General features: G+C 37.3%; 2 protein-coding genes across 3 annotated transcripts in view; one reads left to right on the forward strand and one right to left on the reverse strand.

Annotated features, from left to right (window-relative positions):
• Positions 1-67: 67 nt before the first annotated feature.
• Positions 68-4846, forward strand: LOC123661800 (protein yellow-like). Its single transcript, XM_045596740.1, has 8 exons — positions 68-290; positions 456-659; positions 868-989; positions 1909-2138; positions 2387-2498; positions 3132-3212; positions 3619-3729; positions 4479-4846. Exons 1-8 carry the CDS (start codon positions 68-70, stop codon positions 4674-4676), a joined length of 1281 nt encoding a protein of 426 aa, XP_045452696.1. The 3' UTR covers positions 4677-4846.
• Positions 4847-7479: 2633 nt separating this feature from the next.
• The window catches only part of LOC123661375 (oxysterol-binding protein-related protein 9), a 107279-nt gene continuing 89840 nt past the window's right edge, over positions 7480-24918 (reverse strand). The window contains exons 9-16 of one of the 2 annotated variants that reach the window (XM_045596341.1): positions 23101-23204; positions 18799-18905; positions 17728-17813; positions 17168-17348; positions 16646-16905; positions 16135-16357; positions 10234-10461; positions 7480-8045 (exon numbers count right to left, since the gene is read on the reverse strand). In XM_045596341.1, coding sequence (XP_045452297.1) covers positions 7935-8045; positions 10234-10461; positions 16135-16357; positions 16646-16905; positions 17168-17348; positions 17728-17813; positions 18799-18905; positions 23101-23204 — 1300 coding nt within the window. In that variant the 3' untranslated portion in view covers positions 7480-7934. Of the gene's footprint in view, positions 8046-8843; positions 8942-10233; positions 10462-16134; positions 16358-16645; positions 16906-17167; positions 17349-17727; positions 17814-18798; positions 18906-23100; positions 23205-24918 lie in introns of those variants that run through there. The other variant, XR_006744333.1, reaches the window with a different exon arrangement.

The following is a 24918-nucleotide window of genomic DNA, read 5'->3' on the forward strand; positions in this document are numbered from 1 at the left end:
AATCTCATAGAAAAATATAAAACTAATTGAAGCAATATTTTAGTAACAAGAAAAAACAATTAAAACAATGAAAACCACTGCTCTATTCTTAATTCTATTTATTTTTATTCAAAATACGCAAAGCTTGATACCAGCTAAATTCCAATGGAAAATTATAGATTTCGCATGGGAAAGTCACGCCCGGGACGCCGCACTAGCTTCAGGTGCATACATTCCTCAGAACAATATGCCTGCAGGAATAGCAAGATGGAAAAATAAACTGTTCATAACAATACCTCGTTGGAAAAAAGGTTTCATTTTATTACTTAGTCGTTCAATGCTGTAATAAAATATAGTCCAAGCTTAAGCTAATGCACTAAATAGGGATCAGAGATTTGTTATAAAAGCATCTCATTGGTTTAAGTTTTTTTTTATCATCTGGAACAAATAATATAATTCTCCTTCTCACATTTCAGGAGTACCCTCATCACTAAATTACATATACATAAATGGTAATCAAACCCAACTACTCAATCCTTATCCCAGCTGGGGTGAAGCATTTGTTTCGGACCGAGCCTGCTGCATTTCTTCAAACAGTACTGTTGTGTCCGCTTTCCGGATACACGTGGACAAATGTGACAGACTGTGGGTTGTGGACAATGGGGTGTCTGATATGACAAGTTAGATTTTGGACTTTATCTTATGGATAAATATTTTACAAGATTATAGATTCGACCTCTTCATTTTTTGTGCATTGATTTCATGAAAATTTTGTTACTTTGTTTCAGATATCATGAAGTTTCAGGCTTGATTATTAATGAAAATCGAAAATCGGCAAATCGGAATCGGCAATTTTACCACTAATATTTAAATTTTTGCTTAATTTAGGGGAATTGAAACAGGTAACAGCACCATCCATATTGATATTTGATCTAAATGAAAACAGATTGATACGACGGTATGTTCTAGAAGATGATGTCCTCAGAGATTCCTCTGTTTTGACTAGTGTCGTAAGTGCGTCTAATATATGTTATACATAGCCTGAAAATATTAGTGCTTAGAAAAAAAAAACGTAAGCGTCTCGGGACTCCCGAGAGAAGTGATAACTTAAACTAATCTAAAAGAGAAAGAAGTGTCTGTCTGAAATACGACTAGCGCTGTGGGTTAGAGTGAAAGAGGTGGAGCCTGCCTACCGCTGCCGTATGGGTGAGAGACAGGGAAGCCAGAGAAACTGGTGCCGTAATAAGTTACGCAACGAAGTGGTTTACCCTCCCATAAGAAGTTATTACCTTAAAAAATCTCAATTCAGAAATACAGAAAATGAGAACCCCATCTCATCTCATATAAAATTTACATAAATTAACCTATTTATAAGTTTTTTATTTTTATTTCTATTGCATACTTCATGTGCAATGAAACCAAAATGATCACACTAGTAGGTAGTGGTAACGATTAAAATACATTTATGACATAAAAGAAAGGGTTTTATGATTCTTTGATCCTTTCCATACACATATATTTCTTGACCTGTACCTGTACCAGTTGCGCTGGCGGTCACGGGTTCGATCCCCGCATATGACATACATTTGTATTGGCCATACAGGTGTTTGCCGTGGTCTGGGTGTTTGTGCAGTTCTAGTGGGTCTCCCCGCCGTGCCTCGGAGAGCACGTTAAGCCGTCGGTCCCGGTTGTTATCATGTACACCTGATAGCGATTGTTACTCATAGTAGGCAATATATCCGCCAACTCGCATTGGAGCAGCGTAGTGGATTAAGCTCTGATCCTTCTCCTACATGGGGAAAGAGGCCTATGCCCATTAGTGGGATATTACAGACTGAAGCAATATTTCTTAACTTTTTCAGAACCAAAATTCCTTTTACATCTATGTATATACGATCTATAAATATATATTTTTTTACAACTTCTCAGGTTGTAGATGTATCTGCTAAGGGGTGTGACAATTCCTATGCCTACATCCCAGACATGGGTTCAAACGGGCTTATCGTGTACAGCTTGAAAAGAAATAAGGCTTGGCGAGTGGAGAATCATTATTTCCATTTCGATCCACACGCGGGTGTTTATAATGTTGGCGGTATTAACTTCTACTGGAGCGATGGAGTCTCTTCTGTGGTTCTAGTGCCCTCGAAAAGAACTTCTGGGTAAGATTATGAGAAATAGGAGTAAATGGCTCACACTTAACGGTTACCCCTAGTAGTGTTTGAATATTCTATCATGGATCCGAAAATACTCCCGACATAAAAAAAAACTCTCGGACCACAACAAAAATGTATATAATCTACTAATTGAAATATGTGCATTGATTGATTGAAGTCTAGGAATAATATGATTATATTTTATCTTTGTAACCAATGACGCGTCTTTTACCCGGTCATTCATTCTTTGCTAGCTACCGAGACTTGTTCTTCCATCCAACGTCGAGCACCAAACAGTTCCGCATATCAACGAAACTACTGAGAGATGAAAACGAGCCTAAAGAGAACATATTTAGTGGAGCTGAGGTAACGTACTGATGAAAATCTTTTTGTAGGCAAGTAGACTTTCACAAGCAGATTATTTCAAAGTATTTCACAAACAGACGGGTAGGCAGACTAAAATATTTCAAAGTCAGGTAGGCTTAAGATTTTAAATAGGTAAGTAGGCTCTGAGTTTTAATGAAAAATCAAAATGTTTATTGTCATCAATGACTTCATCGAATTTAAGAACACACATAGCTCTTGTAAAGTAAGCAGTGCAAACCTGGATTTAGGGTTTGTCTCATGTGGCATATTTTGTCCATAGACCAATCGATGGATAGTTACTTATTAAATTTCTATATTTTTGTCAAATAGCAAAAAGAAACAGACTAAGGAGACTTTTATTTTTAACTAAAGAAACAGGACAGTAATAGAGTATTTAAAAAATTAAAAAACTTGGAACATAATGCAACTTGATGCATATCTTTTTTTATAAGCCAGCGTGACAACCAAATTGTGTTAGCTATTTTGATAAATTAAAAAATAACACGAACATCTCATACGATACATTGAAAGAGTTGGTAAATTCCGTTTGGGAATCCTGATTATTATTTCAACACTACAAAGTCATAATTCTTATTCGTAAAATGGTTTGTAAATGAGGAATTTTTTTCTTAGGTTTTGGGAGATAGAGGCCCGCTGTCTCAAGCCACAGCGTGCGATTACGATGCTATTAACAATGTTTTATTTTATACGCAGGTAATGTTAATATTTTTTAGTTAATGGTATTTAAAATAGGGGTCAAATATGTTTTGACCCCTCCCTTTTAGTCACAACTGGCTACATTTATAGCTAACATCAACCCTCCTACCAAGTGTGAAGTCACATTTTTGTAATTTTACAACTAGAAATTATAAATTAAAACAGCATTTTCGAAAAATAATTTATAATAATTATAACCATGTAGTTCAAATTTCTTCTTTTAACACTTACAAGTATATATATTTGAAATGTGATGTATTATAAACAAAATTAAAAACCCTCCCCATTTCTTGTCACACAATGTCACACTTCATCAACTTCATTGATGAATGACGTAATTTATGGATGAACCTATACTTTATAGGAGGATATATTTAATAACATTAATAATATTTGCATATAGCTAAGTAAGAACGGCGTGAGTTGTTGGAATCTAGACAGACCTTTGACTGAAGATAACGTTCCACTCATCATAAGCGACTGCACAGTATTGGAGTTTCCAAGTGATATCAAGGTTATATTATTTATATTTGTTTTGAAAAAATAAAAACAGAACAAATGTTACAAATCTCTGTAAATGAAATAATACATAGAACAATGTAAATATTTAAACTACTTCTAAGGGTTATACTAGGTATAAATATATATCTCGGACGGGATCTCTCGCTGCCGAGTGTCGTAAAGGCCATGCTTGACAGCGAGAGATCGAGGCAGGCGGTGGTCTCCTTCTGCGAAGAGGTAATGACGCAGAAGGAGACCGCGGAGCGGGCCAGAGAGGAAGACGCCTCTGCTGGCCCCCTCCGGCGCAGACGTACGGGGGCAAGGAGGAGGCGGTTTGCCCACCTCCTCCCCCCCTTGTAATAGTGGGGTCGGCGGCCGATAGGCGGGGGACTTCGGCCGGCCGGACGACACGACCCCATACGTCTGAGGGGTGGCCTTGTTGTGAGCGAGGCCACCCCACCCTTATGCCGGGGCCCGGAGGCTTTGTCCGGGCCTATCGCTGTGGCGAGGTGGCGAATGCTAGCGCGACCCCAACTCGCCCCACCCAGGCGGTTGACTGCTCACACGTGGTGGTTTTTAGTCAGTTGGAGTCTGACATAACCCTCTGGCGTCCCCGCGCTGGAGGATATCCACGATGCATTTTCCTCACGTAAAAAAAAGGTATAAATATATAAATTAATCTTCGGAGGTATCCAAGAGTCAAATTTTTATAAATCTTCTTTGTAAGAAGTTTAAAAAGTATTGTCTTGAAATTTTTTCCAGGTTGACACAGATTCAAACTTATGGATACTAAGCAATAGACAATCTCGTTTCCTCTACGAGTCTATGGATTTCAATCAAGTTAACTTCAGAATATTAACCGCTCCAGTAAATTTAATGATACAAGGAACTGCTTGTGATAAATTGTCTACAGTTGAAAAGGCTCTAAGCTTTATTAAAAGACCTAAATCTCACAAGTGAAAACAAAACTTTAACATATTGAAATAATTCATATTGTCTATGATTTGCTTTATGACTGTCATTATTTTAATAGATATTTGTTATTGTAATTTGCAACTCCAGTACTCAGGTTTTCTAAATAGATTTTTGCATTTTTTGTAATAGGTTGAAATATATTAATCACACAAGAATATATTTTTAACTGACTTTTAATAACGACTAAGGTAAAGAGCGCTATTAACAAAACTTTTTTATAAATGACCTGATATAATTATAAAAAGTTAAATAATCTGGTCTTGAACTTACTTTGGAATCTTTAAATTTCGAATGATCTGAAAAATTCTCCGTAGATTAAAAAGTCTGTGTATTTAAAAAAAAATGTTTTGTGTAACATCACTATACAAAGCCACAACTTTAAATTAACGAATGAATTAATTGCGGGTAAATTAAAAAACCAAATATAAATAATTTAAATTTTTATTTAAATATACAACATTGTATCTATAACTATATTCATTTAAATTAAATAAGTCTATGTGATCGGATATAACATAAGTATTTGATTTCGCCGCGCCTTCTTAACTCCAATTCGTTCATATTGTCAGTCTTTTCTGAGGGAACGCGTCTCATGTAAAAACGTTGACATATCGAAGTAATTTTTAATTTTAGCTTGAATTTTTTAATCGACCAAGGCAGTGTAATTGCGAAATTGATGTCTTTTAAATTATAATAATAATAATTTTTTTTTTAATTAAAAGTATCAGCGTTCTATCAAATGGGGGGTACTGTAGGTGCTTAATAACGTTCTGCTAAAAAAAAATTAGCCCTCTTTGTATTTGTATACGAGCTACTATGGCAAAGTGGTGACTGCATAACCGTCCAACACTAATTTTTTCTTAGCTCTAAAAAAAAAACGTCAATATAATAAAATATTCATAGTAACTGCCGCATACAACTAAATGACCGCATATGGAAACGAATTCTTTTCTTAGAATGTGAACATTAAAAAAAAATGTAAACTATAACCGTGCTTACGCGCTCACGAAAGGCATCATGCGGAACGAGTCTATCAAAGTATCTCGTCTATTTAAATAAAGTGAAATTTTAAAATGGGCTTGAATTTTTTGTATTCAAGCAGAACGTGACCTATAACACCTACAAAACCCCCATTGACAACCCCCCATTTGAAGGAACGCAGTTAGAAGTCGAAAATTCTGTACAGGAAGTGAAGAATATATATATATATATATATATATATATATATATATATATATATATATATATGTTTTTTTTTAATCATTCAATTGTTCTTATCTTTTTACCGAAGCTTAAATCGTTTGCGTATTTATTTACGATTCTTCAAAAATCAATTAGAAAAAAAAATATTGTGTCTAGTACCAAGTATATTCTTTTTTTTACAAAATTAATACATTAAAAAAATCGTGAATAAACACACAACTCATTCATTCGTTCAATTATTTATATTACGTAGTAACAAAGCAAGAGGGATAGTAAAAATATTTATTTAATATTTACAATTATTGCTCGAATCTACAGTGAATAGGCCATAAGTGAAGAATTGCGGAATATTCGATTTAAGCCCCGTTCCTATATTCCAAAACTAATTTTACCTGCTACGAGATACACCAATAATGCCCGGTTGATATTCAGAAATCGTCTCGTTTCTTACGAAGGTCGCAAACACCGACCAAGAAATTAAATATTATAAGGTATTATTGTTATGCATTGTATGTATATGGGTATATTTCCTATGTAAGTAATGTATTTAATATTATAATTTAGTAATTGCTACCATGGATGTTGTCATTTATTTGACCGCAGATTTTTTTAAAATCGTGTGTATGAAGTCGTTCTACGGCGCAGTAAATTATTTCATTTAATTTAACTTTCGTAATTGAACAGATCGTGAGCAAAACTTATCGTTTTTTGAATATAGGAACGGGACTTGAGAGAATAAAAATTAACCTCACACGTTATCGATTTCATTACATTATAATAATATAACTGTTTTATAATGTAATCTTATATATATAAGATAATTTAATTCCAATGAAATTTTAGGCTATTACAATTCATTCACCATTTAATTGATACAACATCTTTCGCTTTTCAAATTGATACATTTATGAACAAACCAACCATTTTTGTACAAATACAGATTATAAAAAATTATACTACAATGAACTTTTAATTAGTTAAAAAAAATCTACATATGGTCCTTCGAGCCGGATTTTGAATAACGATTTTTAAATATTGATCTATTTTATCATCATCAATATCATCATTTATAATATTATATTTTGACTAAAGCCAATTTAAATTATTTTCATATTGCAAATATTCATTTAAATTTAAAGTTGGGTTCGTTTGTCATCAAGTATTAATAAAACTACACAATCCTCCAATATTGTCAAATATTGAAACACTAGAAAATCATACCAATTTCGTTATTGATATGCTTTTAAGTACAAATACCTCAAACGGGGAACACGAAACAAAGCAAAATTTATATTTGAAGTTAAAGTTCTTTTGACGCCTTAGACACACAGATGACAGTAAATTTACGATGCGCGCGCACACCGACACTTAAAACCGATACCCTGAAATTAGCTAGTCAACGAAGAAGAAGTTAGCAACATGAAGTTAGCTAGCCAATGAATGCGCGCGCACACCATCACAAAGAACCGACACCTTGAAGTTAGCTAGTCAACGAAGAAGAAATTAGCAGCGTGAAGTTAGCTAGCCAACAAAATATAACTTCTTACGTGCGTACATAAGTACACGCACACGTTCTTTTTTTTAATCTTATATTAATTTGACGGGAATAGTAACGTATTTACGGGTTTCTCTAGTTGTGGATACAGTTTATCCTGCAAATAAGAATAGACTGAAGACTAGGCCATTAGGACTTGTTTCTCCGCAATTAATAAACTATATCTTTTAAATTTATATTTGCGAATAGAAATACTCATTGAAATAGTTTAATTCGATGGTAAAAAATAACATGTCAAACTTTTGTCTGTTGGATACCATCTTCCGTCAAATAACGTCCACAACCGTTGAACAGGCCCTAGTATTTAAAGGGTATATTTCACATTTTCACTTCACTTTACACAATTTCACTAAGAGCGATAAACGTTGGTGCGTAACGAAAAGATTTTTTTTTAAATCTAATTTTGCTAAATTTCCGTAAACCGTGACGTAGAAATATCTGCCTTAAGAGTATAGTTCTTAGAGTCCATAATTGAATTGTATCAATTATCTGGCTTCGGCCTCCGGGACTTTACGTTGCGGCGACTTGGGTACTTCCGTGCGTTTGCTCAGCGGTTCGTTGTACTCCCAGCCTTCTTCTCCTTTCGGGCTGAATAACTGGAAAAAGAAAGGACATTTAATTTTTTCTGCTGTATATATTGTAATAATAATAAATACTCTTTATTGTACACCATAAAGAAATGTTACAAAAAAGTGATACATACATACGAAAAAAGATGTACAAACGCGGTTTTATTCTTAAGAGCGATTTGTTCCAGACAACTTTAGGGTACAGGACATTGTAATTTTTTTATTTCACATACTATTTTTAACATTAGTTATTTTCGGTACCAAAAACTATTCCTAACATTTTCGTAAAATTTGTAACATATTTGAGTAATTAATATCTGATAAAATCTGGTGTTTTTTCCTGCGGTATTTTCCACTGTGCTTTTTCGATATCACTAACTTTCGTAATATTAATGCAATAAAAACAGATCGTCGACGGCATATTACTTACCGTGACACACTTTTTTTGACTGCGTATCCTACTCAAGTTTTCGCCACGTTGCAATCCTATTAGTCGATACCATTCTAACATACTTTTTAGAGGTTTTCTTTATATTACCTGCATGACACGATAAGAGTTGAAGATGTAACATTCCTCATTTGTCACAAAGATACGAGCACCGATATCGTAGTCGACACAACGGTCCTGTGTGATCCGCTTGTCGTTGTCCACGCGTCATTCTGTGATACATTCGTTGATACGACACGCGATGCCGATCCAATATATACCGCGTCGGTATCGTTTGTCGCGTCAAAGAGTGATTCACTTCGGCGACTGTAGCTAATGTTGTCGAGGCGGTGGCGGCGTCAGTGTCGGCGGCAGTGACACGACACGACACGACGTACCTGCGTGAGCCACTTGTCGCCGCTGTCGGCGCGCCTCTTGGCCGCGTCGCGCTGCGCCTGCTCGAGGCGGCGCTTGGCGGCGGTGGCGGCGTCGGTGTCGGCGGCGGTGACACGACACGACACGACACGACACGACGTACCTGCGTGAGCCACTTGTCGCCGCTGTCGGCGCGCCTCTTGGCCGCGTCGCGCTGCGCCTGCTCGAGGCGGCGCTTGGCGGCGGTGGCGGCGTCGGTGTCGGCGGCGGTGACACGACACGACACGACGTACCTGCGTGAGCCACTTGTCGCCGCTGTCGGCGCGCCTCTTGGCCGCGTCGCGCTGCGCCTGCTCGAGGCGGCGCTTGGCGGCGGTGGCGGCGTCGGTGTCGGCGGCGGTGACACGACACGACACGACACGACACGACGTACCTGCGTGAGCCACTTGTCGCCGCTGTCGGCGCGCCTCTTGGCCGCGTCGCGCTGCGCCTGCTCGAGGCGGCGCTTGGCGGCGGTGGCGGCGTCGGTGTCGGCGGCGGTGACACGACACGACATGACAAGACACGACGTACCTGCGTGAGCCACTTGTCGCCGCTGTCGGCGCGCCTCTTGGCCGCGTCGCGCTGCGCCTGCTCGAGGCGGCGCTTGGCGGCGGTGGCGGCGTCGGTGTCGGCGGCGGTGACACGACACGACACGACAAGACACGACGTACCTGCGTGAGCCACTTGTCGCCGCTGTCGGCGCGCCTCTTGGCCGCGTCGCGCTGCGCCTGCTCGAGGCGGCGCTTGGCGGCGGTGGCGGCGTCGGTGTCGGCGGCGGTGACACGACACGACACGACAAGACACGACGTACCTGCGTGAGCCACTTGTCACCGCTGTCGGCGCGCCTCTTGGCCGCGTCGCGCTGCGCCTGCTCGAGGCGGCGCTTGGCGGCGGTGGCGGCGTCGGTGTCGGCGGCGGTGACACGACACGACACGACAAGACACGACGTACCTGCGTGAGCCACTTGTCACCGCTGTCGGCGCGCCTCTTGGCCGCGTCGCGCTGCGCCTGCTCGAGGCGGCGCTTGGCGGCGGTGGCGGCGTCGGTGTCGGCGGCGGTGACACGACACGACACGACAAGACACGACGTACCTGCGTGAGCCACTTGTCACCGCTGTCGGCGCGCCTCTTGGCCGCGTCGCGCTGCGCCTGCTCGAGGCGGCGCTTGGCGGCGGTGGCGGCGTCGGTGTCGGCGGCGGTGACACGACACGACACGACAAGACACGACGTACCTGCGTGAGCCACTTGTCACCGCTGTCGGCGCGCCTCTTGGCCGCGTCGCGCTGCGCCTGCTCGAGGCGGCGCTTGGCGGCGGTGGCGGCGTCGGTGTCGGCGGCGGTGACACGACACGACACGACAAGACACGACGTACCTGCGTGAGCCACTTGTCACCGCTGTCGGCGCGCCTCTTGGCCGCGTCGCGCTGCGCCTGCTCGAGGCGGCGCTTGGCGGCGGTGGCGGCGTCGGTATCGGCGGCGCGCAGCGCGGCGGTCACGTGCCGCCACACGCGCCGCGACTCGCCCGCCGCCTGCCGCGACACGGGCGCCACGCGCTTGCGGCGCGGCTTCATCGCCGACACGTCGAACAGTACCTCGGTGCGCTGTGGACCCGATGTGGACATCGTTAATAATAATTCAAAGATGCACTTTATCATTATAGTGTTAATTAACATCTTAGTCTTGCTCAGTTAAAATAGGCAGGACGTATTGCTCGAAGACTTTTGTCTTCATGCATTGCGGAACCTTCGAAGTGATCCACGAAGCCTGTCAAACGTCGCCCAGTCCAACCGAATTCTCCTATCGGCTTCCTTCTTGAAGTTGTTACGGCCTAGTTGGATGGTATGGCTTAGGTAAATATAATCCTGAACAACTTCGAGAAGGGTTACCATCGACTGATATCTGTCGCGGTATGACTTGGTTATTAAGAGCCATTTCACAAAAATCGGTAACAATCCGCGAAATTGTAATATTTTGACGTCGTTAATCTCAGTGTTGGATGCAATAATGTAATTTATATTCTTGAAATATAATAGAGCAACCTTTGTTGTAGTCGATAGTCAGATCAGAATTTTGATTTATATTATGTGTATAAAATTATTAACCTTTTCATCAGCCTCCTCCCTGGGTAAACGGTCGCAATGTATACTTTGAAGTCCTACTTTTAAATAACCTCTACGTTGAAACCATTTAAAAAAAATACGTAATATGTGGAATATAATTTGTTGAATAAAATAGAACAGAGTTTTATTCCATTTGAATCTCTATTAATCGATAAAAAAAATTAAAGTTGCGAATATTTTCCAAATAAGTACAATTTTAAAAGCGATATTTTCTAAGAAAACTAAGAAATTTTAACGAACTATCTTCATCAAAGTAAACTTACATCATTTAAGAATACAAAAAAAAAAAAAAAAAAATTAAAAGATGTAATTATTTTTAATACATTTTATATTAAGTAATAAAAAGATAGTACATATATTAACCACGCATCAAGCCCAGTAAATTAGTCGAGCGCTAGCGCTCTTAGAGGTAAGGTCCACGCCAAATTCTGCGCAGCCGTCTCTTTCGCTCACACGTGTCAAGCGCCTGTTGTTATAGCGGATAAACCGCATTTGATACTTTCATAATAAAATATAAATAAAATAAACATATTACGAAAATGACTGTAAAATAATTTAATGATAATTTCTGTAAACAAATTTATAATTTAATTTTCTTTTCTCACATTATCAATACAAATAGGCATTTCAATCTGTTTGTTTTGTTATTTGTTAATTAATATGTTTGTCGGTGTCGATGTCATAAAATGCTATTTTATTCATATCGTAAATATTAGATTCATTCGTAAACTGAAAAAACTAAATCAATTAAAAAAAAATTGTTTGATAAAATTGATTTTTTATTTTTATTTTAAATTTATTGACTGTTGTTATATGGATCACTTCGCTGGTTAGACCACTGTGTGGTGAGTAGTGCTGCGAGACAGTTAATAGTTAAGGCCTCAGTTCAGTATGATGTATACACGTCTGACCATATTCCATTGTCCATAGAATGTAATTTAAACTTAATTACACCCAGAGTAACATTTAAAAATATATGTTACAATAAAGTAATTTGGGGTGAAAGAAATAACAATAAAATTATTGAATATTCGAAATATTGTAATTCAAAATTAGACTGTATTGAATTTCCTGTAGAGTTGAATATTTGTGCTAATAGTTTGTGTTCTGATTCTCACCACTTTACACTGTTGAATCAGATGTATAGCACCTTAATTAGTGTACTAAAGGATGCTGCACAAATTGCATACGAAGGTAGGGAAAATGTGCAAAATAACAGAAAGTATGTACCGGGTTGGAACAAATATGTTCGTGGCGCTCACATGGAGGCTCGATTATGGTATCAAACTTGGCTTTTACATAATAAACCTAGGACTGGTTATATTTATGATAACATGTGTAAGTTTCGTAATATCTTTAAAAGTAAATTGAAATTTTGTCAAGACAATAAACAACAAATTAAAATGGATTATGTTAGCTAAAAGTCACTCGGGTAAAGATTTTAAGTCATTTTGGAAGCTAACAAAGAAACTTAATCCAGGGTCGAGCCGCCCTGTGAGTGTAGCGGGTGTACATGATCCTGTTGACATAGCCAACTTGTTTCAACAACATTTTAAAGTAGATTCACCACTAAGGCAATCTGTTCGGATGCCCGGTGTTGGGTCCGTTTCTGGTGACATCACCGTCAAATTTACCGAAAAAGACATTGCCACGGTTATATCATCTATGAAGAGAGGTAAGTCACCCGGCCATGATGGTCTCAGCATTGAGCATTTGCAACATGCAGGTGTGCACCTGCCTCGAATTTTAGCTATGTTTTTCAACCTTTGTATAAGTCACTGCTATTTACCTGAAGACCTTATGTATACTGTGGTAGTACCAATTGTTAAAAATAAAACTGGGGATGCATCTGATATTAATAACTATCGGCCAATATCTCTGGCGACAATCATGGCCAAAGTACTGGACAGTTTGCTTGATAAACAATTACTTAAAAATGTTAGCCTTAAGGATAATCAGTTCGGCTTTAGACCAGGGCTATCCACAGAAAGTGCAATTTTATGTCTTAAGCAGACTGTCCAGTATTACACTAGCAGATGCACACCCGTGATTGCCTGTTTTTTAGACCTGTCTAGGGCGTTCGACTTGGTTGATTACGGGGTTTTGTGGCAGAAGCTTCATCGTGAAACCACACTACCACGTGAAATAATCAATATCTTTGGTTATTGGTACAATAACCAACTCAACAGTGTAAAGTGGGGGGAATCATTTTCAAATGTTTACCGGTTGGAATGCGGAGTGAGGCAGGGGGGCCTGAGCTCGCCTCGTCTTTTCAACCTATACATGAATCATCTGATCGATGAGCTCAGTAACAGTAGCATAGGGTGTCATGTAGACGGAGTGAGCGTCAATAACATTAGTTATGCAGATGATATGGTGTTGCTGAGCCCATCGGTCAGTGCATTAAGAGGATTAATGTCTATATGTGAAGGATACGCTGAGGCTCATGGACTCAAGTACAATGCCAAGAAAAGCGAAATCATGGTTTTTAAGGCGGGTGCAAAAGGCTATAAAACCATACCTGAGGTATCGCTCTGCGGATCACCGCTACTTAGGGTGACCAGCTTTAAGTACTTGGGTCATTGGGTAACCGAAAACTTAGGCGATAATAAGGATATAGACAGGGAGCGAAGGTCACTGTCAGTTCGCTGCAACATGCTGGCTCGCAGATTTGCACGTTGTACAGAAGATGTCAAAATAACTATTTTTAAAGCCTTCTGCCAATCATTTTATACGTGCAGTCTGTGGACCAGCTATAGCTTGCGTGCTTACAGTGACCTCCGCGTACAATACAATAATGCGTTCAGGATACTGTTGGGGCTGCCGTGGCGCTGTAGTGCCTCACTGATGTTCGCGGAGAGGCGCGTCGATAACTTTAAAGCCATCATGCGCAAGAGGTGCGCGTCATTACTTAAGCGTTTCCGCGGCAGCCACAATAGTATTCTGAAAGTGTTTGCAGATCGATGGGAGAGTCCTATGCTGCGACATTGGATAAAGCTCCATGTAATATGAATAATGTAATAGAATGTAAATATAAAAATGTTATAAATTTTCAATCTTAAATTTTCTGTACTAACACTAGGTTATAAGAAATATTGTTACTAACACTATATGGGCTAGTCCTGAAATAAATGTTATTATTATTATTATTATTATTATACATAACATACTTGAAATTTTTAACAAATTAATTATGAAAAAAAAATTTCATAAAATGATCAAGATGGTCTTTTGGTTGTCACACTATACTTACTAGCACAAAGATCGCGCGCGGCTCGTACGACTCGTGCGATGCGACCAAATTTACTTAAACTTGCAGAGCGTACAATTGTGAAATGGCTCTTAAACATAACTTTTTGTCCAAGTTCATAAAGAGATCGACCCGTCGCGAGGTCCTTTAGGGCGGTCAGCACATGGCCTAGCTCATCCAACGTCACCGCAAAGATGACGATATCGTCGGTGAAACGAAGGTGAGAGATGTATTCGCCGTTGACGTTAATGCCTCGTTCCCCCCAATCCAAGGTCTCAAAGACATCCTCTAGCGCAGAGGTAAACCGTTTTGGTGATATTAAATCTCCCTGTCACCCCACACCGAAGGAAATTAGGTCTTCATGTTGTTTAAAGCAAGCATTTCCAAATAATTGTATGTAACTATAATAAATTTCGTCATTTGGAGAATCTGCCACAGCGGTGATTGGCATGCCCTGGCGAGGCCCAGGTTGCTGGTTTTGTGAAACTATTTGAGAGTCACACTACTCCCAGATATCAAAAAATAAATTACAGTATAGAAGCAACTTCTCTAAAATAGTAAACTCCATATCCCAAAAAATTACTTCTCTCTACCACATGTATGCTGACGATTTGCAAATTTATACTCAGTCAAGTCTCGATAACCTATCCTCTGCTGTGGTTGCCACTAACAATGACTTGGCAACTATATACCAATGGAGTAAATCATATGGACTCAAAGTTAATCCTAGCAAGTCACAAGTCATTGTCATTGGTAGTCCCAATATCATGTCGAGAGTTGATTGGGGTAGCCTTCCTTCTGTAACATATAATTCTTCTGTAATACCTTACTGCACCTCTGTAAAGGATTTAGGCATTTACTTAGACCCAACCTTGTCATGGAACAATCATTTAAAAGAACTGAGTAAAAAGACATTCGCGGCCATAAGCTCGTTGAGACGTTTGCAGTCATTTCTTCCCATTCCCACTAAAACTATGTTAGCACAATCTCTACTACTGCCTGTTCTTGACTATGCTGACGCAAGTTATACCAACCTAACTGAAGATCAACTTAACAAACTTGAGCGGCTTCAAAATGTTGCAATCCGATTCATATTTGGATTGCGCAAATTCGATCACATTTCTGACTTTCGCTTTAAGCTTAAGTGGCTTCCTATCCGTCTTCGCCGAAATTTACATATTCTCTCACTTCTGTATTGTGTACTATTTAAACCAACTAGTCCTTTATACTTGAAGAACAAATTTGAATTCGTTGGAGATCACAGTAAAGTACTTCGTTCGTCTGGAAATCTTACGCTTAGAATGCCTGTACATAAGACCAAATATTATCGAGGTTCATTTGCTGTTCAGGCTATTATTTTGTGGAATACTTTACCCTTACACATTCGCAAAGCTCAAAGCATTGTTTCATTTAAAAAACTTGTAAAAGACCACTATCTGTCTCTTAATAGGACTTAACTATATATATATATATATATATATATATATATATATATATATATATATATATATGTATAAATGTTTGTATGTATGTATATATGTATGTGTGTATTATTTACTGTGTACTTATATTTTATTGTTATGTACGTGTATATTTATACCTATAGGAATATTGAATAGTTTATCATATATATTTTATTTGTATTATTTGTATCTTATTTTGTTTGATGTACGTTTATTATACACCACCTACTTATTTCTGTTTTTTTTTCCTCTAATCCTAACCCTAAGGTTGCCTGGAAGAAATCGCTATCGAGCGATAAGGCCGCCTCATTGTGCATTATACTTTTTTTTTTTTCTTTACAATTCTGTATTAAATTACTCTGTGTGGTGTACAATAAAGAATAAAATAAATAAATAAATAAATAAATAAAGATAATAGAATATAATCCAGTATCAACTCACCCCACTCTCCATCCACCTCCCCTCCATCCTTGAATTCCACTCCCCTTGAGCGGTGTAATACGGTTTCTTTTCGGTGCCGGCGAATATTTCGCACGTAACGCGGTGTTTTTTGCCACCATAGAACGGTTTAGTCAAAAACTCTATGTTCGCCTTGTGTCCCGTTTGTTGACATTCTATCACTACAGATCCACCTAGCTCTATCCATGGCACTGTTAATATTGATCTAAAAATATAAGAGATTTCCAAGTTGCTTAATTTCATGTCATTTACAATGTCATTTAATTTACAAAAAGTTGTTAATTTAGTTTGAATGTGTACAATGGGTTGTATAGCTTATGAGTTGCGTAGAAATTTTTTACCTCAAATAAAAAAAATTGCGAAAAAGTGGGACATTGATAAAATTCAATTGAAAGCAATTTTAAATTGAATTTAGAAAGAAAAACGTTTGTCAAATCAGCTGCATGAGAGCAATTATCGATGTAACGTAATCGTCGAAACAAAATTGTCCAACCTGCCATAACCATTGGGGAAAGTCAGCGTATATTCCTCTCCAAGATCCAACAGTGTGACCAATCCTCTACCAATGTTGTGTACTCCTATGGAGAGTCCTAGGAATTTGCTCTTAGTCCAGACCCAGGCGTCGAACTGTATGCGTTTGTTGACGTGTTCGGCATAGAACGCGGATATTGGGGGATGATGAGACACTTGCTCTGCTACGAATGATAGTTGGTCAGGCGAACACCATGGAACTGGGCCATCGCCAACTTCTTGCTGAAAGAAGTTGGGCAATCTTAATCATGGAAGGTACTTGGACTTATGGTTTGAAGATCTTTTTGTTTTGTTGAACCTAATTGTGTTTAGAAAATTCTTCTAGAAAGAAACGTCATTACAAAATTTAATTTAGTCTTAAATTTATTAATGAGGTTTTATATTTATCAAATAATCGGCAGTTTAGAATGAAATGGAAAAACCTAGACAATATTTTTACTATATTTTAAGTATCACATCTTATGTTACGTATAACTTAACTTACTTTATTAGGGTTATTCTCAACTGATTCTCCATCGAGTTCCCAGTGACAGCGGAATATTTCACCCAGTATTGGGTTGTAGGGTTTCTTTGCCACTTGTGATTTACGCCCCGCGTGATACGAGCTTAGGTACCACCGGATTACTTGTACCATCCTGTCTTTTGGCGTTGGCATGTCTACTATTCTGAAAAACGACAACCAATTCTTTTTGTACTCTATTAAAATGGTCTGTTAAAAGAACTTTTGTTGTCTTAGTCTTTTCTTTAGTTTACAACACCATTTTATAGTAGTTTGTATATATAACACTAAAATTATTAAAAATCAACAGATTAGAAAAAACCAGAGTAAATTTTCACTACTTGAAACATTTTTTTTCATGAGGATTGTAAAAATCTTAAAATAATTCCTCACTGGGTTATATATCTTATCTTGAAACGTAATATTGAGTTTTAAATTACACCTTTTAGTTTCCTTTCTACTTCTTTTTTGCATAAATCAAACATGACGGCCGATGGGAGATACAAATCATTACGTAAATAGAACCTCAGAAAGTTTCAACTCACTTAACAAATTGGTCGGGATGGGCGAATGAGTCCGCGTACATTTCAAGGAGAGATCGCCTTTCCAAGATGAATGTTGGAAGTACAACCTGCAATATTCAAAAAGCTCTTTGAATATCTTATTTGAAAGCATTTCTATGATAATAATTTTTGAACATTTGGTATACGAAATCAATTTATAAAAGAACTAATAGTGGTACTATAATTGTGTTTGCAGGCAAACGAAGAGAAACCGATTTCAATTATATCGACAAGTAATACAACGTAGGTAGACGAAAAAATATTCAAATAAGTATGCATTATCAACGATTACTCCAAAAGTTGTAATCAGATCTCGATGAAATTTAAATGTGACCACATGATAAACATCGGCTTTCAATTAAATTAAAAATCATCAAAATCGGTACACCCACTAAAAAGTTATGCGGATTTTCGAGTTTCCCTCGATTTCTCTGGGATCCCATCATCAGATCCTGGTTTCTTTATCATGGTACTAAACTAGGGATATCTTTTTTCCAACAAAAAAAGAATTATCAACATCGGTTCATAAACGACGGAGTTATCCCCGAACATACATATATATATATATATATATATATATATATATATATATATATATATATATATATATATATATATATACACGGTCGAATTGAGTAACCTCCTCCTTTTTTTGAAGTCGGTTAAAAATTTCAATGTCTTCAAGAACATATCTATCGCTAAGTTTACGTCAAGGAGCAAAATACATGTATCCATTTTAGTCTACCTTCCACACTATTGTTCTTCTACTTAATAACGACGATGAGCAAATAGCTTAAGCATTGTGACAAATTAAAACTACCTTCAATAAACATAAAACTATATAAGATTTTAAATTAACATGATCCCTATATCATCCCATTCACATGGTTATTTTCATTACTAAAATTATTTAAAAGGGTATATTTGCCATGTTTTTTACGAGTCTCGTGAACAAGACATTCGAGGATGATGTCGAAATATCGAGCTCCGCAAAATAAAAATAAAAAACATGATAAATATAACACTACTGTATAATCAACCTTTACCATTTACCTTGGTAAGGTCCATGCCAATTTTGACCTGAGATAGCAAATGAGTGACGACAGATCCATGGTTCTCCATCGACCCGAGATCACTGTCAGAGTCATCCTCGTACAAAGCTGGAAAAGCAATTTCTTCTTATTTTTCATATCAATAGGGATGCTAACGAGCGTACGGCCTGCGTGATGGTAATCGTTTAACGTAGCCTATGAATGTCTGTAACACCAGGTACATAACAAGCGGACTGCTAATCCTACCCCTGATCTTTCCCAGGAGCTCTTCCTAACTTGCTCACCACAGAAACGAAACACAACATAACTTAAGATCAGTATCATTTGATTGTGATCGTCTGTAAGGTGCTCTAGTTTATAAGCAATACATTTCCTAATGAACTACACTTTAATAGTCATAATTCTCGTAGTTGTTACTTCTGGAAGTCCTCCTTCAAATTATTGTCAATACCAACAGCAGTCAATCTCACACAAAATAAACTCAGTAAAATGGCTAAAAAAATTTGACTTGATACGGTACGTACGTTTAGAACCAGAAGCTGACATGTGGTCTGACTCCGTGACTGGATTTCTTTAACACTCCCCTCCTACTCTTGTTCAATCCTTTAGCCAGTACCACACTTATAACTTGCACTGCAAGTGTTCTCTTACTCGCCTAATCGCTTACTAGCTATTTCAGAAAAAAAAACGAACTATGCTAATTATTTACAATTAGCTTAACGATTTTACCTTGACAGCGAAGAATCTTACGTATTTAAAACAAACTATGCGTATAAGAAATAATTGACTAGTGATTGGCCCTTTGACGCAGTGCGCAGTGACGCTGCTTTCTGCTGCGTGGGATGTGGTTCCGAGTGACGCCCCTTTTTTTACGTGGGGAAATCCACCATGGATACCCTCCGGCGCGGGGGTGCCAGAGGGTTATGTCAGACTCCTGCTGACTAACGTGTGAGCAGTCGTCCCTGGGTGGGGCGAGATGGGGTCGCGCTAGCTTTCGCCACCTTCGAGTGACGCCCCTAGTCTAGGCTGTATATAAATTTATTTATATACATAACTTTGCAAAAAATAATCTATCTATCTACTTGAGCTAGCTGTTATTTAAAATACAAATATTATTCTAACCAACCTTAAGAACAGACGACTGTGTGTGTATGTTAAATCATATTTCTTTACTGCGCTATTCGGTGTATATGTAAAGCATTTAATCTAGTGTATCAATATTGATGGGTCGGTGTATACATTGACATATGGAACGATCTCGCTTTTGAAATACATTACGTGAACGAGTTCAAACACATTACTTGTGATTGAACTTAGGTTATATCGCTTTTTTTCTGTTACAGATTTCTACCATATTCTTATGTCTACGTATTTCTACGTTAGTTCATTAATTTCATATTAATCCTATTATATTTTAGTTTAATATGCAATTTCTTAAACGCTTGATGCTATATATACAATTAATCTTGGAATATGTACCTAAAATGATAATTTAATCCGTTAAGCCACATACTTAATGAGCGAATTAAGCTACATTTTCATTTGAATGAAATTTTATTATGAAAACGTGACGCAATTCTTCGGCGATATGACACGCTAACAGGAACCGTTTTATTCCTGTCACGTGACGCGTCGCTCCTTTACGAACTGCGCGTGAGTCACTTTCGACGAAATGATTTTATTACTCCGGTACAATGTTATGATAATGATGTTTTCGTTACTTATCGTTGGTTCCGCGTAACGCATGAAGGAGGAAAAATATGTTTGTGTTTTTTTTTCATTAATAGGATTGATTGTTTTGTTTTTCGAAAATTTGCGATAGAATTCACCAGAAAACAGACAGAAAAAAATAAGCAACAGAAAAAATTAACGTGTCAAAATTTTATAACTTTCCATTGTGTCTGCTCAGTTTGCCCTACTGTTTAAAATCCCATAATGTTAGTAATGTTAGTAATACTTTTTCATTCTGATACACCTCAGTACCTTAAGGAACGTTTCAAGTATCTTTGTAATACACACGAACGCACCCTTAGATCTGAGTCTACTTTGATGCTCGAAACTCCAGCTCAAACTACTTCTTTTTACTCCAATTCTTTTTTAGTTAAAGCTGTTCAACTTTGGAACGCTCTACCTCTTCCTATAAAACAAGCCCAATCCCTGTCTTGCTTTAAAAAACACCTCGAGGCGCACTATTTGTCACTTAGTACGTCATAATTGTTTTTTTATCTCTGCATAACATAATGTAGGAGGTATGATGCTTCACTTGTATTTTGTATTCTATGTTTTTATCCATATTATATGTATTTCGTTTATATGTAGGTATAGTATTTTTATGCGTTTGTTTATATATGTGTATATATGTATGTGTATATATATATGTTTGTATGTATGTATCTATGTATGTATGTATTGTGCTGTATATATATATGTATGTGTATTTGTACTCGATAGTTGATATTGTGCTAGGTGACACTAATTGTCGATAAAGTTAGGAATTTAGGGCTCATTATGGACTGCAATTTATCCTGGGCAGCTCATGTCAGCGAAGTCAGCAGAAGAATACACTTCACATTCCACTCTCTCAAGCGTCTCCAATATTTTCTTCCATTTCACACCAAAATTATGCTTGCACAAACCCTTCTACTACCTATCCTTGATTATGCTGATGTATGCTATCTGGATGTGACTGAGGAGCTACTTAGAAAGTTAGAGCGTCTCCAAAATTTTGCCATAAGATTCATTTTTGGCCTGCGAAAACTTGATCGCATCTCTCACTTTCGTGCTCAGTTAAAATGGCTCCCTATTCGTCTTCGGCGTGATATGCACATCCTGTCCACCCTCTTCAATATCCTTCATGATCCTAATGCTCCGTTGTATCTTCAATCCCGATTTCACCTCCTGCCCTCTCCTACTCGTTCCAGGCGCCCTGGCAGTGAAGCTATGTTAGATATACCGAAATGTAACACAAAATTTAAGTTAAATTCATTTACGGTACGCGCCTCCGTACTATGGAACAATCTCCCAAGTGACATCAGAACTAGTCCTTCCCTTGTTTCCTTTAAATATAAATTAAAAAAACACTTGCTTTCACTAGCAAATGTGTAATCATCTGTATATATTTACGTATATGTATGTATTTACGTATGTATTGTAGTGAGTTTGTATATGTTTATGTATGTGTACAAGTGTATTTTTGTATTTTGGTATGTATCTATACATATATTTGTTAGTATGTAGTATATTATATATATATATATATATATATATATATATATATATATATATATATATATATATATGTGTATATGTATGTATATATGTATATATATATGTGTGTATATTTGAATATATATGTATAGATTTATCAAATTTATCATCTTTTCTTTTTTTTTACGTTTTTTTTCTTGTTCTTAGTAAATCTTCTCTTCTTGCACTGTTTGCCTCGCTATATAAAACACTTATGACCATGAGTTGACTGGATGAAATCTCTTTCAGAGATAAGTTCATCTTTGCCAAACATTATTGTTATGTTATTATTATGTTGTTTTTACATGTATTTTTTGAGTGCAATAAAGTATATATATATATATATATTGTCACTTCTCTGTGTACACTTCCCTACCGCTTTTCACTACGCTGTGTCCTATATGCCCAAAGGTTGTCTGGAAGAGATCGCTACTTTAGCAATAAGACCGCCTTTGTACACTGTTTTTTTTATTTGTAATATGTTATTGTGTTGATTGTTGTTGTGTACAATAAAGAGTATCTATCTATCTATCTAATTCGTATCGATAAGCAAGAGTGCGAATAAATACTTAAATAAATCTTCCACTCCTAAACACACATATATTTGGACCATAGTGCCATATTTCACCAGACGCTAATCTATACCCCATTCTTACACATATTTAAAGAGCCGATGCATTTGTTTGTAAAAAAGAGCTAAGTTCGTGATCTAGTCGACTAATAGAAAAATCAAATCACTATCAAAATACCTAATTTCATATTACTTTATTTACAAGCTGTCAAGGAATTTTATATTATTTATATATTATTAAAAAAACCATTATGATTCACAGTTGTAAAATAGAAAAAGCCATAAGCGAGAGTAGTATTTAAAAAAAAAACGAGTGTGCTTTAGACCACACGACTGAAGTCAAATTTCTTTGGCTCCATCTAAATTATAGCTCCGTCTCAAATTCCGTTCACATCACACTTTTCGTAACGCCTTTATTACGAATTCACCAGCTTACTCTCCAAATCAAGTGTGCTTAAAGAAGTTTTTACTTCAATAAAATCTTACCGTCATAGTCGATCTCGCCATCTCTCGTCCGAGGCAAGTCGACGGCGGCGGGCGGCGTCGCCTCGACCTCGGCCGCGCCTTCAGCCCCGCAAGTGCGACTCGAGCTGGAACAATATATTACTTGTTAATACACTAAAACAGACATCAAAGCCTTTTATTGATTTTCTTTATTCCAATACAAGTGTACTTAAAAAAATAATTGTGTTTGCTCGCAAACGAAAAAAAAACCGACTTCAATTACATCGAAGAGTAATACAACGTAGATCGACGAAAAAATAGTAATACTTTGTTCGTATTCCATATAACGCGACATTATAAAATTGTAGAATTATATAATGTTCTACTGTTATTTCTAACATTTTGTTAGCGATTGTAGGCAGAAATTTCATAAAAGGCCCGTCGTCGATTCGCGCGAAGCGCTGACATCGCTTATTACGGCGGGTTTTTTAGTTGAAGCGGATTTATATTGAATTACGGTTTATGTCTTTTTTATTAAAAATATGTAATGTTCATGTTTTCACACAGCTCCGATGCACGACTGGAGTTTAGCCCTTCAGATCAACTGTCTAAATAGGCACAAAAAGGCTTACTAGTCTAAGAAATATATTATTACTATATCAAATTGTAAATAAATAACGCCATCTATCGGAACCTAATTGCGTTATTAGAAAACGTCTGAACGCCATCTCTAACAAGGTCATTCGTTCAGTAGATTTTACTGTTCAATTTTTTCATTCCGGGGCCTTAAATGAAAAACGATTCTTAAGGAGAAAACTCCAAAAACAGTCAAGTAAATACGCCATATCAGATATAGCTCAAAAAGTTCGAGTCAAATCTCAATTATATTTAAATGGAACCGCATGACAAGCACCACCTATCGATTAAAAAAAGAATCATCGATATCGGTCCACCCAGTAAAATAGTAATGAAGTTAATATAACGTTGGTCGACGTAAAATAGCCAAGTAAATACCCAGTATTAGCGATAACTCAAAAATTAAAAGCTCAAATATATTTATAACGAATAAACTGCTACACTCTACTCTAGTGGAATATTGTAATTTGATCGATAGTGAACGAAGTAATTTCATTAAATTTTGATAGATGGCGTTGTTGCAAAGTATTGAACATGACCACAGTCGTCTTAACATCGTCATGTAAATACGTGTCATCAAAGATTACTAAAAATTGCTCATTATATCTTAATCATATTTAAAACGAACGACATGACAAGTATTAGCTTTTGATTTATACAAAAAAGATCAAAATCAGTGCACTCAGTAAAAAGATATAACGTATAATACAACGTAGGGTGACAAAAAAACCGTCAAGTAAATACGCAATATTAGATATAACTCACAAATTACTAATCAAATCTCAATTAAATTTGAATGGGACCACGTGACGAATAGTAGCTTTTAATTTATATAAGAAACGTCAAAATCGGTGCACCCAGTAAAAAGTTATGAGGTATAATAATACAACGTAAGGTGACGAAAATAATGTCAAGTAAATACGCGTTATCAAAGATTAATCAAAAAGTAGTTATCAGATCTCGATAAAATTTATATGTGACCACATGATAAACATCAGCTTTCGATTAAAGTAAAAATTATCAAAATCGATACACCCAGTAAAAAGTTATTGTGGATTTTCAAGAGTTTCCCTCGATTTCTCTGAGATCCCATCGTCAGATCCTGGTTTCCTTATCATGGTACCAAACTAGGGATATCCCCTTTCCAACAAAAAAAGAATTATCAAAATCGGTACACCCAGTAGAAAGTTATGTGGTATAATACAACGTAGGTCGACGAAAAAA

Source organism: Melitaea cinxia, chromosome 17 (assembly GCF_905220565.1).
Source record: "Melitaea cinxia chromosome 17, ilMelCinx1.1, whole genome shotgun sequence".
NCBI lineage: Eukaryota > Metazoa > Arthropoda > Insecta > Lepidoptera > Nymphalidae > Melitaea > Melitaea cinxia.